Raw genomic sequence first — 14,371 nt, forward strand, 5'->3', positions numbered from 1 at the left:
CCTCCCCTCCCCTCCCCTCCCCTCCCCTCCCTCCCCTCCCTCCCTCCCCTCCCCCTCCCTCCCCTCCCCTCCCTCCCCTCCCCTCCCTCCCCTCCCTCCCTCCCTCCCCCTCCTCCCTCCTCCCTCCCTCCCCTCCTCCTCCTCCCCTCCTCCCTCCCTCATCCCTTCCTTCTCCTTCCGACTTTTTCCGTTCTCGTCACTCTCCTGTCCTTCTTTTGCCTTCCTCCTCTCACACCTGTTGCTCTGGTGCCAGTAACGGATCCGCAGGGAGGACAAACGACGACGCTCGACTCCTTGATAACAGGGGTGAGAACGAGAAGGAGGGAGAGGAGGAGGGAGAAGTGATGCGTATCAGCACTAGGATCAGGATACGGATTAGAACTAGAACCAATGACAGCAGGAGCAGGAGCAGGAGCAGGAGCAGGAGCAGAATCAAGAGCAGGGGAGGGTTAGAGGCAGTAGCAGCAGGGTGGGAACTTTTATTTCAGTCTCACTTACGTCAAGGTGATGGAGCTTGACAAGATTCTCAACGAGGAGAACGATCTCGATAGAGCCAAGTCTTGCGTCGCAGACCTGCGGCCACTGCTGCAGATGCTGATGAGGAGCGGTTACAGGTGGGGCTAGTTGCTCGATCTCCCCCTGCCTCTCCTCGCGCGCAGCTCTCCTCTCCACCTTCTTCCTTGTTTCCCGTCTCTTCTCTCCTCCATCGCCTCTGACCGCTCCCTCTCTTTCTCTCTTCCCGTTCCTCTCCTCTTTCCCTCTCCTCTCCTCTCTTCTTCTCCCTCTCCTCTTTCCCTCTCTTCTCCTCTCTTCTTCTCCCTCTCCTCTCTTCCTCTCTTTCTGTCTTGTTGGCTCTGCCCGACCCTGATCTCTCTACAGGCCAGAGCCTATCGCACCGGACGATACATGATAAAGTTTTCAGTTCCCTCGTTTTCTAATTCATCGCAGTTAATAATCAAGGTAGATCGGACTGGTCGCGTCCTCCTATCATACACCTCACCTCTGCTTCTGCTTCTCCTCTCCCTCCGCTCCGTCGCTCTCTCCATGCTCTCATGGCATCTCATCTCCTTTCTCCTCCTCCTTGCTCATGTGTTGTTCCGCTCCGATCTCGCAGAGTTCTCGCGGATCGACTGAAGTTTCTGCCGGTCCTGCTCGCGCAGGCCGAGCTCGTCCGGGGGTTCTAGAGACCATGCGGGCTCCTCGGCGAGAGCAAGATGATACAACCTGATCCGATGTCACTGAGAGGAGAGGAGAGAACAAGAGCAGAGGAGAGGAAAAGAAGAAGAGGGGGAAGAAGAAAGAGAATGGGGCCGGGGGAGGGGGGAGAAGATGGGAGAGGAGGAAGGATGAGGTAGAGTCAGATATGTTGAGACGGAAAGCTAAGGCGCGAAGGAGAGCGATGAAGAGGGATTGGAGGACTGCCAGGGCGGGCGAACGAGGAAGGGGAGAGGAAGAAAAGGAGATACCCGTCATTGCCACAGTTGTAGACGTAGTACGTGTTGTCGATTATTGGCTTCCTCCCGCTATCCCATTTTACAGTGCACTGAAGACAGTGAAGAGAGGTGAAGTCAGAAGGAAGCTGCGAGAGGGAGCAAGGGCGGGGGGGGAGGGATGGATGGATGGATGGAGGGAGGGAGGGAGGGAGGGAGGGAGGGAGGGAGGAGAGGGAGGGAGGGAGGGATGGATGGAGGGAGGGAGGGAGGGAGGGACGGAGGGAGGGAGGAGGAGAGGGACGGAGGGAGGGAAGGAGGGAGGGAGGGAGGGAGGGAAACAGGCCGTAAATGACTTCACCATGCCCATATAAGCTTCTCTCCCATTGTAGACCACAGTACCGATCCCATCGTCCAGATAGTCAGTTCCATGTTCCTTGTCCCACAATCGCAAATATTCCTTTCCCGCGTCGCTGTGCAGCATTAGGACAAGACATGAGGAGGAGGAGGAGGAGGAGGAGGAGGAGGAGGAGGAGGAGGAGGAGGAGGAGGGCTAAAAGACCTCAGCTTGACGCGCAGCCCACTTGTGATCTTGAAATCTCGTCCGAGGATCTACCGATCAAGTAAGAATCAACCTTTCCCACCTTCACCCTTCTCACTTTCTCGCATGTTTCTGCTATCTGCGGGCTCCGGAAATGTTTTGCGTGATATTGGGCCTTGAGAGGAGAGACTCAGCAGACGTGCGAGCGGGGTTGTAATGAATCAACTCATGCATCTCGTCCTCGTATCAGCATCAGACGTCAACGCACCTGGGAATGACAGTTCCTGGGCATCATTACCAGCCCAGAGATATCTGAGTTCTGACCAGACGCTGGAAGTTGCGCACATGGGTGGCCGGGAATCAGCATGCCTGTAGAGGTCGTGTGAAAATTCTAACATCTCATCATCCTCTGTTCTCTCAACGTCATCAATTCTTCTGTCTTTCCCCTTCCCTCCAATCATCTATGATCTTGTTCTCTTGTTCTCTTGTTCGCTTGTTCTCTTGTTCGCTTGTTCTCTTCTCCATCTCATGACTGTCTTCCATCATCTTCATCGTCTTCTCAGCATCCTCTCCTTGTCTCCCTCGCTTCTTCTCTTCTCTTAGCCTCATTTCTCTCTGCCGCCTCCATGGTTTCTCCAACTGTTTTCCCTGAAGCCACCACCCCACCTACCTACCCTCATTTTGAAGATGAACAACCGGGTACTTAGACTACCCTACCCACAGTCGTCAGTTAGGCCAGCAATGGCGAACGGTAAAGCAGCGCAAGCAATGGGCGACGCTTGCCAGCATGGCAGGAGGGAGGAGCATGAGACCAGAGCTCCTGCATGCTGAGGGCCTCGAGGAAGCGAGATACAGCAGGAGATGAGAGCCGCAAGAGCTGCTCGCGTCCTCTCAGATCGTTGCTACCGGCGGCAATCATCGCTATGCCAGGCCTGAGCACAAGGCCCAGCAGCCGTTGAGCCCGACAGGCACGACGAGGGAGGGTTCTGACGCCATGCTGCTGTGAACCTGTAGAGAGGACGTGAGGTTGTGCAGAGGAGGAGAGTGGGTCGCAAGGTAGCTGACGCCACCATGATTCGTGGCGGAGAACGGAGGGCAAGATCGGCTCATGGGAGGAGGGAGGACATGAGAGATCGAGATCAAGGGATGGAGCACAGTAGGCTGCAAGGCAATGAAGATTCCATCCTGAAACGAATGACGCTCAGAGAAGAAAACTTTGCCATGAAGCAATCCCTGCTGAACGAAGATGCGGAAAGGAACATTGGTCTTGCAATGAAGCTCAGCAGAGATCTCGGAAACCAGCTGGACCAGCACAGGAGGGAAGAGAACGAGCTCGTGTCTGACTTGATCAGGTACCTCAAGAGAGCGATTGCGCATCAAGACCTATTCGAGACTCTCGTGTCGAAAGCTCGGAAAGATGTTCTGCATGCTGAGGTGATCGCAGACCACAAGTCCGCGGAGCTGCAGCGGGTGGAAGAGAGGATGAAGAGCCTTGAGAAGTCTTCCTCTGAAAGGATCGCGGAGCTGGAGGAGAGACTGCGGGAGGTGCAGGAGGAGCTGGACCAGGTGAAGATGGAGTCTCAGAAGCCTGCCTGGAAGGAGGAGCAGGAGGTACACGATCCCAACAGTCAGGTCACGAGCAAGGAGTGGTATGAAGCTGAGATCGCCTACCTCAACAACAGATGCTCTCAGCTCTCCGTGCAATGCGAGACACTCCTCATGCAGAGGGTTGCGAACTACAGTGAGAGCAGGTCCAACAACTCGAGCTGGAGGGAAGGCAATCGCTCGAGGAGGAACTCGTCTATCCAGCTGGCGTCCTTGTTGCCCGACGAATGCTACTCCCCTGCTCTTGCCGATGGTTGTGCTCAGACACAGGAGGAGGAGTTCACAGTAGCTGTGGCGGATTTCTCACCTCCACTCGTGCTGAGAGGGTCTCTATGTGACCCACCTCACCAGCTGCTCTTCAAGAGTCTCAACCCGTCGTCAGCTCCTGACCAGCGTGAGTTTGCGCTGTTTCTGCCTGACAACTTCAAGATGGTGTACGAGGTTTCCTCGTCCCCCGAGTCCAACAAGGGTCGGCAGCTGCGAAGGCGCAAGACGCTTCTCAGGAAGTCAAAGTCAATCAGACTTGACCAAGCTCGGTCGTTTGACGACATCTTGAGCATGCAGTTCGACGACAACCTTGCTCTGCTCCCTGTCCGAACTCTCTCCCGCTGGATAGGCGAGGTCTGGGTCGCTTTCATCCGCCACATGAAGGATGCCGAGGAGGCGGCAGCACCCGAAGAGACCTTGGCTGTTGCCACGAGCGAGAAGCTGTTCGGGTCCTTCATCTGGAAGCACTTCCTGCGCAAGGTGATGTAGCGAGCTGTAAGGAGACGCTACTGACTGACTTTCTGACTGCAGTATGGCACTGATCAGATCGCCTCCCACCTACGGGACTTGGTCTGCAGCGCTCGCAAACACCGGGAGCATTATCCCAGGATCCGGATGTTCGCAGAGTTTGCAGGACTTGATGCCAAACGCCCTCTGAAAGCGCTCAAGACGTTTGTAATGCTCCTAGAACACATGCTCCCTCCCTCGTCCTTTGACGACGACAATGCCTTGGTCTGGATCGCGGCCGAAGATATTGTGAACATCGTGAATCGAGAATTGAAGTTGAAGGTGTTGAAAGACAAGACCGACCGGTTCCTGAACGAGCTGCTGCCGAGACTGATAACTTGCCCTGACAAGGATCGCTCAAAAAGGATTGTTGACGTGGACATCTGTGCCGAGTGCTTGACCAACCTCATGCTGGAAGGAGACTACTCCGTGCTCGATCACATCCTTGAACCGGTCGTCAAGGTGTCGGAGGAGACAGACTCGATATCTCAAGAGATCTTTGAGCAGATCGTCTTCCGCCTGGACCCGACTGCTGACGAGGATGTGTGGGTGAAAAGATTTCACTCTCTGACCAAACAAGAGGCCGGGGAGGACGCAATATCGTGCGAAGATATGATCACGATCTTCAAGCAGATTCCGCTCAAAGACTACGAGCGAACCGTGTTGGGTGATGAAGGAAAACAGCTCCACGTCTCCAATCACGTCCTTGTACGAGCATCGTTGGAGCACTTTTGGTACAAGAACAACGTGAGGATCAGACAGACGATCCAAGACCTCGAAGACAAGCAAGCTCGTCTCACCGCCCTCCTCCGCAGGTTCAACTCAGTTTACTCTCGTTCCTCACCGTCAGTGGAGACAACCTTGGAGCTACTCATGTATTCGAGGATGATCACAGCAGAGCTGCTGCTGGAGAAGACAGAGACCATCTCCAAGAAGCACAAGGCTGCTCGCCCCTCCTACTTCCACAGCTCCTCCTCGAGGAATGCCAGCATCATCCGTGCGCTGCTTCCCCGAGGACACAGTTGCTTCTGACTTGGGACTTCAACTTCAAGCTCAAACTTCGGCGGCAACTGACTCAGTGAGTGCCAGGCTCGGACGGTCTCACCGCTGTCACCAGGATTCCGAACGGTTCATCGGATTCAACGTGATCGGACTTGAAGGGCCTCGGCACTGCATGGTGTGGCGCGCCGGCGGCGGCCGGGCCGTCACCGTACTGCCCTGGCCGGCCAGAGCAGCTGCCGCTGCCAGCCTGAGGGCACTGCGGCAGGGCCCGGGCAGTCACTGAGTGCCGCTCAGCAGTGGCATGGTCATCGGATAGAGTGATACTAACACTGACAGCAAGCTAGCGGCAACTCCGACGCAAACTTGAAGTTTACACTCGGATCCGATCAGTTACTACCACACTGACACGGACGTGGCGCCGAGTAGTGACTCAGTGACCGTACCGTACGGGCCGCCAGGGAGCCTATTAAACTTACTAGTTAGGCCCGAAACTCGGAACTTGGCTTCGGAACGAGCCCGGGCTCCGGGAGCCTGCCCGCCGGGCACTGCAGTCGACCGGCCGGCCGCGCCTGCCGTAGGCTAGCCTAGTCGAAACTTAGCGGCAGAGCCTCTGCCAGGACGTTCGTCGGAGCCCGCTTGCCCGCTGCCCGGCCCGGGCCGGCGGTGGCACCCGGCGACTCAGGCGACTCCGGCGGGCTCGGCAGGCCGCCCGGCCGCTCGCCGGGCCGCGGCTGTCGGCCGACTGATCCAACTTTCAGGTTTCAACTTGCGTAACGCGGCTGCCGGGTTGTCACCGGACGGTTCAAACACTGACTGTACTCCCGGAGTTCGTGCTGTGCCACGACGGTGATGACTCACCTGACTCACCGATGCACGGTGTTTAATGAAAAGACATATGTTCAAGAAAGTTGCTTTCGAACATAATATTGTTCGAATACTATGATACGGCACTATAAGTGGGTCCGTGACGGCAATGCAATCATGCCGGCGGTCACGAGTCCAACCCGGTGTGACCAGCGGCTGCGGCCCGGGGACGCCGGCCCGGCGCCGCACTGCGGACTCCGCCATCAGCCCGCGGTCCGTGCCACGGTATCGGCAATTATCAGCGTCACGGTATTTGTTTTTTAGGCACTGGAATTTTAGCTGGTCATCAGCGCGTTACCAGTAACGTGGCATTTTGCACAACACAATAAAGTCACGTTACTGGTAACGTGATATTCTTGGGGAAGCTTCGAAACAGCATCGTTTGGTGATCAACACATCGATGGAACAATGACCCCCTACCTCCTCCCCGAAGTACCTACCCTCACATCGGACTGCCTTCTTCCATCGTCCGCGATGTGCTAACGCTCTGTCTGTTGCTGTAACTTCCCAGCCATATCCTCCTTCCTCCCATCCATTCGCCCCTCCTGTCCCACCCCACCCCACCCCACCCCATCCCTCCTCCCTGCTTCTCTCTCTGTCCACCCATCCTCCCTGTCATTGCTTTCAGCATTGATATCTGTTGTCGCTGACCACATCGCAACCGGCAACACAAGAAGACCGTCCTGGGTGTTCAAGAGGCTCGACCACGCACGTTCGTCGTGCTCCCCATGGCTGCGCATCCTGATCAAGATAAAGTAGTACATCGCTCATCAGAGTCCTCAGTATCTTCGTGGGATCAAGCGAGTCTCCGGGAGGAGGAGAGGGCTGTGAGAGATTTGCTATTTGTGCAGTCTGGTTTCACTAGATGTCCGGAGGGAAAGTTTCGCTTCAGGAGAGAATTCCTAGCTCTCTCATCCATGAAACAGTTTCCATGTCCTGAAGCTGAGCAGGCGTATCAAAACTTCTTCAGGGAATGTCTTGCGGATACCCTGTGGCCCTACAACTACATGCTCATGATTGTTGCCTCGACGTTCCATGGAGGGGTGTTTCTTTTCCGGCTGTTTCGCAACAAACTCGGAGAGGATCCATCAGAAGACACGCTTCTGATCGTGAGGATTGTTATGGTGTCATGTACCTGGGTGGTGAATTTGAGATGGAGGACATTCTCCATGGCGACGAGGAGGAGATCGTCGACCTTCTTGAGTGTCGTGCTGAAACTGAGGTGTTTTATGCTATTTCTGGAAAACTGCAAGAAGGACATAGACGTCAAGAGCGTCTTCCTGTCAGTGATTATCATATCGTTTGGCTCGATTTTCCTCACTGCTACTTGGATTGGTCACGTGGGCTTGACGGGGTTTGCTTGCTGTGCCAGGCATTTGTCGACACTGGTGACTCACGGAAGGTTCAGACATCGAGGATGGGAACTTGAGCACCTTCTTGCCTTTCTGATTGTCTTCGTCTCCACTTCTTTGGGGTCTCTCGTCCTTCATGAGCATCGGCGCAGGAGTTTCGCTCGGATATGGGAGGTAAGCAGTGACAACCCTGGAGCAGCCGCGAAACAGACGAAGAGGGAATGAGATGGGCAGGGAGGGATGTCTTTGGTATTCATAGGCCTCTGCGATTAAACCAGACGAGCACGGTTTTGCCAATGATTGACTCAGTGAGGTCACGGTGAGAGGCTCCATTCCGTCACAGTGAATGCCCAAGTTGGTTGACGCCGACCGGGTCCGACTCGCCGCTGAGCTTCCGATCCTCAACCGTTCGGAAGTTCAGTACTGCCAGTATACTGGCGGCCGGAGCCTCGGAGGCTGGGCCGCGCAGCGGCGGGCGGCCGTGACGGTGACCGTACTGTGACTCTCACGGTACTGAGCACTGATCGTCCGGGACCGTGCCCGGCTCAGCCGCCGGGCGGTGCCCGGCCGGGCCACGGACCCGGCCGGGCCGCCCCGGCCGGGCGCTGGACTCAAGTGCGCCGGGCTCCGACCGGCGGTGAAGTTACTATGTTGGCCGGGGCGTGGGCGAGTCCGCCGGCCGCCGCGGGCCCGGGGGGCCGGGCCCGGCCCCCGGGCGGCGTCACTGGCCCTGCCACGCGGCCCGCGGGCCGGGCCCCCGGGCGTACGCCGTAGTACGGTACGGTCACGGCGTCCGACCGGCGGCGTCTCACCGTCCGAGTCACGGCGTCCGATCACGGCGTCACCCGTGACCCGGGGTCACGGTGACCCGGCGCCGTGACTCGTGATCGGACCGGGCCGCCGGGCCGTCGGGCGGCGGCGTACGGTACCGTACCGTAGCCTACCGTTCGGTAGTACCGTCACGGCCCCACGGTACGCTGCCGCGCCCGGGCTGGGCCGGGCCCCGGCGCCGCCAACGGATGATAGTTTTGAACTGACTCATCCGAGTCATTGTATGAGGTCCGATGCCACAGGCTGATGACTTTTACTCAAAGCCTGACGGTTAAAGTCAAAAAGGCTCATGACACGAGAGGCTCGCGAGCGGCGGCTGCCTGAGCGCGAGTCGCAAGGAGGGACTGGGCCCGGGGGGGGGGGTAGGGTAGTCAGAAGGCATTTTCTGGTACTGTAGAAGCAGTTTGTCAACTTCTTTTCAGTCAGGGGGTGGGTGGATGCGAGTCGGTTGCTGAGAGGCTCGGCGATCATCTGTAAAGTGGAGAAGGGGGGTGGTTTGAAGGGTGATTGGAGGGGTGGTGAGGGTTGTTAATTCTGACAGCAGGTCAGTAGCGCGATCAACTTTACAATGTTCAATGCGGAGCATGGTTGACTGAGGACTCGAGGGCTGTAGAGTAGAAGGCGATGGCTGGGAGAAGAGGAGGAGGAAAGGTAGAGAGCTGTCAAGTTCAAGATGTTACACTTCGAGGCTCAGGCTGGTAGTTTCCGCCGCAAAACGTACTCGAGGCGCACATAGCAAGAGTGTCGAACGGTCATTGCATATGTTAGCGGGTATGGCTTCAAAACAAGGAACGAGAGATGAGTGAGTGAGAGTAGATGTAACTTGATGCTCATCAACACTGCTCAGTGTGTTTGTCTCAATGATGTGCTGCAGGACTTGCGATGGCTTCCGCTTTCATCGTTCACAACCTTCAGAAGAAGATCCAGGCGGACAAGAGCAAGAAGACAGATCTCTCTTCTCCATTGCAAGAGTCCAGCCGTCTTGAGCTCCCTGTGGATGGTTTTTTACGATCCGGGTTTCTCGAGAGGAAGCGTGTCACGGCGACCATAACGTGGCACAAGGTGAAGGCCGTGCTGACAGCAGAGGCGCTCCTGTTTGCAAGGCCGGACTCAAAGCTCGTCTCCGATGAGATTCCTCTGCATGAGATTACAGACATTCTCACTGAAGCCTCGCTCGACAAGGGCCAAGACACCGCAAGCAAAGCCATCATCATCCAAACCACCAAGGATGGTCACAACAGCGGGAGAACCTACGTGTGCCGTCCGGACCCTGCGGAGTTTGACATGTGGTTCAACGATCTTCAACAGCAGTGTCAAGCTGCGAAGATTGCAAAAGAGCAAGCGAGAAGAGACGCTGAGAATGCTGGTAGCCAACTTTCTCGGCTGAGAGCTAAGGTCTTGCGCGTGTATGAGTCGATATACAGCGAAGGCTTCTTCGCAACCATCCTCATGCTCTGCTTTTCTGTGGACGTGTGGGAAGCACAAGTTCTACCTGCTGATGGCTCAAGTGCGGCTGCGATGTTTGACACGTTCGATGTTGTCTTCACCAGCATCTTCACAGTTGAGCTGGCAGTGAACTTGTTTTCGCGCTCATCCCACTATTTCAAGCCCTTCTACTCCAACGGATGGAACATTCTGGACCTTGTGATAGTGATGATCTCTCTGATTGTCTTGTTCGCTCCCGGACTTCCTTCTCTTCAACCCCTCAGGCTTGTTCGCGTCTTCCGTGTCGCTCGCTTGTTTCGCAAGTTTCGCTCCTTGAACCGCATCATCACGGCCCTGATCTCCGCTCTTGTCCCTGTGGCGAACAGCATGATCATCCTGCTTCTTGTCACTGCAATCTGGTCTGCCCTTGGCACTCATCTCTTTCACGAGCAGAGCCCTGAGTTCTTCGGCAACTTTGCGTCCTCCCTTTTCACGGTAAAGCTCTCCCCAAGTACTAAGGGTCAAAGTGTTTGACTCGTTTGCTCATGCCTAGATGATTCAAGTCATGACAGGAGACGGGTAGTATTCTGCTTTCCTTGTCTTCTTCCCTTCTGTCCCCTCTTTTCTATATTCTCTCTGCCTCTGCCTCTGCCTCTGCCTCTGCCTCTTTCGTCTTGCTCTGACTAGTGTTGCAGCTGGGCTTCAGACGTTTCTCGTTCATTGTTCGACGATGGTACAGTGAAGACAAGTCGAGACGTGTGGGTGGCGATGTTCTTTGTCTCCTACGCTCTGGTGGCCGGTGTCTTCCTGATCAACGTGGTGGTGGCGGTTCTCTTGGACGAGTTCATCTCTTCCATTCAGGCAGGAAAAGAAGCTCTCGAAGTGGCTAAGGCGGAGGAGGAGGACAGGAGGAAGAAGGCGAGGAGGTCCAACGGGGTGCTGGACCCGCTCACAGCTCACTTGTCACACTTCGTCTCGGAGAAGGACCTCAGGTCGAGGATCCACGAGACGTACGAGCGACTTGACTCGGACGGTTCGGGAGGTCTCAACTTCGAGGAGTTTCAGAAGGGTCTCAAGAAACTGCCGACGTCCTCGCCGATTCACATCCTCGAGGACGACTTCGAGGTGCTGACAGAGAACGGCAGGTTCTGCAACATCAGGAGAGAGTTCGGTAGCGATCAGTTCCAAGAGATTATGCGAGAGGAGCTGAAGCGATACTCCCAGCGAGTGCTGGCAAACGCGATGCAAGAGACCCAGAGCTACGAGACGCTGGCGATGATGCTGACGCTGAAGCGGCTGGAGCTCATTGCTGAGAGCAATTCAAGGATCATCAAGTCCTGGGGCTTCTCCTCCAAGGGGGCCGGCATGCTGTCCGAGGTGTTTGCAACTCACGACCTCAACCAGGATGGTGTGCTGGACCTCAACGAGGCGAGAGAGGCGCTTCTGACCCTGGGAGTCCCCGACTTTAAGATAGATCACGTCCTAAGGGCCATGGACCTCGACGGAGACGAGAAGATCTCCAGAGAAGAGTTCCTCAGAGTCGGAGAGCACATGGAGAACACTGACGCTCGACTGGACCGTCTTGAGCACTCGGTCAATGACATCAAGACCATGATTCGTCTCCTCCTCTCCGCACCTGGCAAACCCGCTGAAGCTTCAGGTGACGCAAGGGTGTTAGCAGGTGGGAACGAGCATGTTGGAACGAGCATGAACTTCACTCTGCAGGCGATGGTGCAGGTGAAGGGAAGAAGCAGGAGAGCAACGGCAAGGACCAACGATTGCGACGAGCCTCATCGATGAAGTTGCTCAAAGTGAGCTGTGTCCTGCGCTCCTCTTCTTCTTTCCTCATCGTCTTCACCCCTCCTTCGCTCCTCTCCTTCTCCTCACCCCTCGGCTGCTTCGACCTTGTCATTATCCTGCAGGGTGCGTCCCCATCCCAGGTGCTGGACGAGCTGCTCGATGGCAGGAACACCCCTAAGTCGGACAAGAAACCCACCCGTTCTCAAGACAAGAAGCGACAACCAGCTGGCCATGGGGGGGAAGCAAAAGATCGAGCGCTCGTGCGAGATTGGTGGAGCAGGTATCAGGAAGATGACGACAAGTACGGCTCTGCTGCTCGACAGACCCGAGCTGCCATGCCAGGTGACATGAAAAGATTGCTGATTGCGTGAGTGAAACATGCTGAGCAGAGTTGGTGCTTGTTGATGCTTTGAAGCAAGGGAACGGCTTCGACGAGCAGAACAGCCGGGAAAGGTCGATCAAGGGAAAGGAGAACAGCAGGAGAGAGGCAGTCAAGGCTCTGAGCAACAGAATTCTGTCGCAATCAAGACGGCACTCGGCCTCTGCGGTAGACCTTCGACAGCAAGAGAGCGAGGGCTTGGATAGATCTTTCCACGGAGCTCATGTATAATTTATTTCTCAGCATCCAAACAATCTTGGCTCTGGTCAAGTGTTTTGCCTCAAAGATGGTTCGTTCTGATGTGATATTGCAAATAGAGAGTGCTTACAAGTCTAGTCATCCCCAGAAACAGTTGCTTGAATGTTTATCATACTAACTATGACGAACTTGATTTCATTATCCCACTAGCGGCCTTACCATTGTCTGGCCACATCTCAGGCTGCTCAACAGTGGCTGCACAAGGCTAACTATTACGAATTAGGGGGAAGAGAGATGGCGCACACAACCATTGACAAGGTACAAGGAGAGAGTTTTATTCGTTTTCTCTAGAACGAAGAATTCTTCAAAAATCGCGAGCATCCGTTGGATAAAATTCGCAGCTGACATTACAACCAGATGAATATCAGGAAGTATTCAGCTGACATCACAACCAGATGAATATCAGGAAGTATTCAGCTGACATCACAACGAGATGAATATCAGGAAGTATTCAGCTGACATCACAACGAGATGAATATCAGGAAGTATTCAGCTGACATCACAACGAGATGAATATCAGGAAGTATTCAGCTGACATCACAACGAGATGAATATCAGGAAGTATTCAGCCTTGAAATGAAAAACAAGGTCACAAGGAAGGCGCCAGTCACAAGGAACTTTCAACTTGATTTCCAGAATGATTTCCAGCCTTCTCTATTCCTGGCGACGATATTCCATCTTTGCTAACGAATGCATGCAAGCTATCATCAGATTCCATGGCCTGTTCCGTGTTCGAGCATTCGTTCTCCTCTATTTCAGTCTCTGCTGGGCCATTCTGCATCGGCTCGCTGTCGTGTGATGGAGTTCTCATGAACGCAAGTATGCTCTCGTAATCGTCCAACCACTGAAAGCTCTCGTCAGCCTCATAGCCGATGTTGAAGTCTACGATGAGGTTGTGTCTTGTTGTGACAGGTGCTGTGATGAAGCTGCATCCGAAGAACTGGTCAAAAGTCTCCTTGCTCAGAGGCTCGCTCGCCATGTCCATCCCTGCAGGCGCCCGCATCACGAGGTACTTTCGTTTACTGGCCGCTTGCTTTTGGTTCTGAAAAAGGGTCCGACTACCTCGTGACCCACCTCGTGACAGTCGTGCAAGGAAGTCCGTTCAGATGGACAGGTAGGGGGGTCTTGAATATTTGCTAGTACCGCACTAGAATAATCGACTGGATATGCTGCCCTTCTCACACTATCAAATGTGCGTTGCGGCACCTTTTGAGCCTGAATGCTACCCCAACCATTTACTGTCAATGGACCCGTGGTTTAAGTTTAACTCAGCTAGGAGTCACGATACCCCCCTCTTTATTCCTGTCAGCTGAAGCGTGACTTATTTAACAGTCGGCCCGGCCCGGCCCGGCCCAGTCACCGTGGACACTAGAAAGTTTAGCTGGATTAGAAAGCTTTTGACCAGAGGGCTCCCTAAAAGAATATATTTGACCGCAGGATTTTAAGTTGTTCAAATATTTGGATTTATACATAAATCACCGTCTAAACTTTCAAATAAAACCACGATTTTCATTTCGAACTGACCTCAAATCGAGCTGCTTCCCCGCCTCGCTGTCTCTGGTCAAAATGATGTGTACCATGTTCTCCTGGTCAAAGAAATAAGAATAAAAATAATGTTAAAACACATTGATTGACAAAGGATAGGGACGTGCCTTTGAGGTCGTTGTCAGATTCCATCCAAACGCTGTGTTTTTGCATCGATTGCAACTGACGACCCTCAAAGACTTGGGTTTTTTTATCGTTCTGACTTAGTCACAGTGAATCACAGAGAGTACCCCCTGGCCAAACTTTTCTTCTCTGTGGTACATGCTTTGAACCCCATATCATAGCTGATACATTCTATAATTGAAAGTCTAATATCAGAAGGCTTATATGGGGAGTAGACCTTCTCCAATCCGAATAGCTCTTGTCCCATGACCCCGACAGATCGCACCCTTACGTAGCTCCTCAACCGCCTACAGCACAGGCAAGACAACGTGTATGTAGCCCGTGTGATTGAAAGTTAGAGGAGAGTGTTCTTGTTCATGTGAAGTCATTCCATGACAGTCATCGATGATCACTTGCACCAATTGTTGCATTGCGCTGTTGTTTCCTGAACTACCACATGCAA

The 14,371-nt window shown here is 54.4% G+C and overlaps 4 protein-coding genes across 4 annotated transcripts; 2 read left to right on the forward strand and 2 right to left on the reverse strand.

Annotated features, from left to right (window-relative positions):
* Positions 1-919: 919 nt before the first annotated feature.
* On the reverse strand, positions 920-2,342 carry GUITHDRAFT_165960 (hypothetical protein). Its single transcript, XM_005822447.1, has 6 exons — positions 2,240-2,342; positions 2,090-2,146; positions 1,993-2,042; positions 1,792-1,903; positions 1,467-1,543; positions 920-1,224 (listed from the first exon to the last, which is right to left on the reverse strand). Exons 1-6 carry the CDS (start codon positions 2,336-2,338, stop codon positions 1,086-1,088), a joined length of 534 nt encoding a protein of 177 aa, XP_005822504.1. The 5' UTR covers positions 2,339-2,342; the 3' UTR covers positions 920-1,085.
* A 700-nt stretch (positions 2,343-3,042) lies between these two features.
* Positions 3,043-5,382, forward strand: GUITHDRAFT_146445 (hypothetical protein; the record flags this gene model as incomplete). The annotated part of the gene is made up of 2 exons (XM_005822448.1): positions 3,043-4,323; positions 4,375-5,382. 2 exons carry the CDS (start codon positions 3,043-3,045, stop codon positions 5,380-5,382), a joined length of 2,289 nt encoding a protein of 762 aa, XP_005822505.1.
* Positions 5,383-9,197: 3,815 nt separating this feature from the next.
* On the forward strand, positions 9,198-12,234 carry GUITHDRAFT_118335 (hypothetical protein; the record flags this gene model as incomplete). Its single annotated transcript, XM_005822449.1, has 7 exons — positions 9,198-9,201; positions 9,274-10,319; positions 10,378-10,403; positions 10,520-11,505; positions 11,550-11,635; positions 11,765-11,966; positions 12,014-12,234. 7 exons carry the CDS (start codon positions 9,198-9,200, stop codon positions 12,232-12,234), a joined length of 2,571 nt encoding a protein of 856 aa, XP_005822506.1.
* A 634-nt stretch (positions 12,235-12,868) lies between these two features.
* Positions 12,869-13,264, reverse strand: GUITHDRAFT_118336 (hypothetical protein; the record flags this gene model as incomplete). Its single annotated transcript, XM_005822450.1, has 1 exon — positions 12,869-13,264. The coding sequence occupies one exon, from the start codon at positions 13,262-13,264 to the stop codon at positions 12,869-12,871; it is 396 nt and encodes a 131-aa protein (XP_005822507.1).
* Between the last annotated feature and the right edge of the window lie 1,107 nt (positions 13,265-14,371).

The sequence above is a fragment of the Guillardia theta genome (assembly GCF_000315625.1).
Source record: "Guillardia theta CCMP2712 unplaced genomic scaffold GUITHscaffold_125, whole genome shotgun sequence".
Lineage (NCBI taxonomy): Eukaryota > Cryptophyceae > Pyrenomonadales > Geminigeraceae > Guillardia > Guillardia theta.

What these genes read in the sequence shown, in the direction of transcription:
- GUITHDRAFT_165960 (XM_005822447.1), bottom strand. Translation starts at nt 2,338, where the DNA reads ATGCTGATTCCCGGCCACCCATGTGCGCAACTTCCAGCGTCTGGTCAG. An exon ending in TAGCAGAAACATGCGAGAAA is followed by an intron (nt 2,043 to 2,089) that starts GTGAGAAGGGTG and finishes CTTGATCGGTAG; the next exon opens with ATCCTCGGACGAGATTTCAA. An exon ending in GAGAAGCTTATATGGGCATG is followed by an intron (nt 1,544 to 1,791) that starts GTGAAGTCATTT and finishes CACTGTCTTCAG; the next exon opens with TGCACTGTAAAATGGGATAG.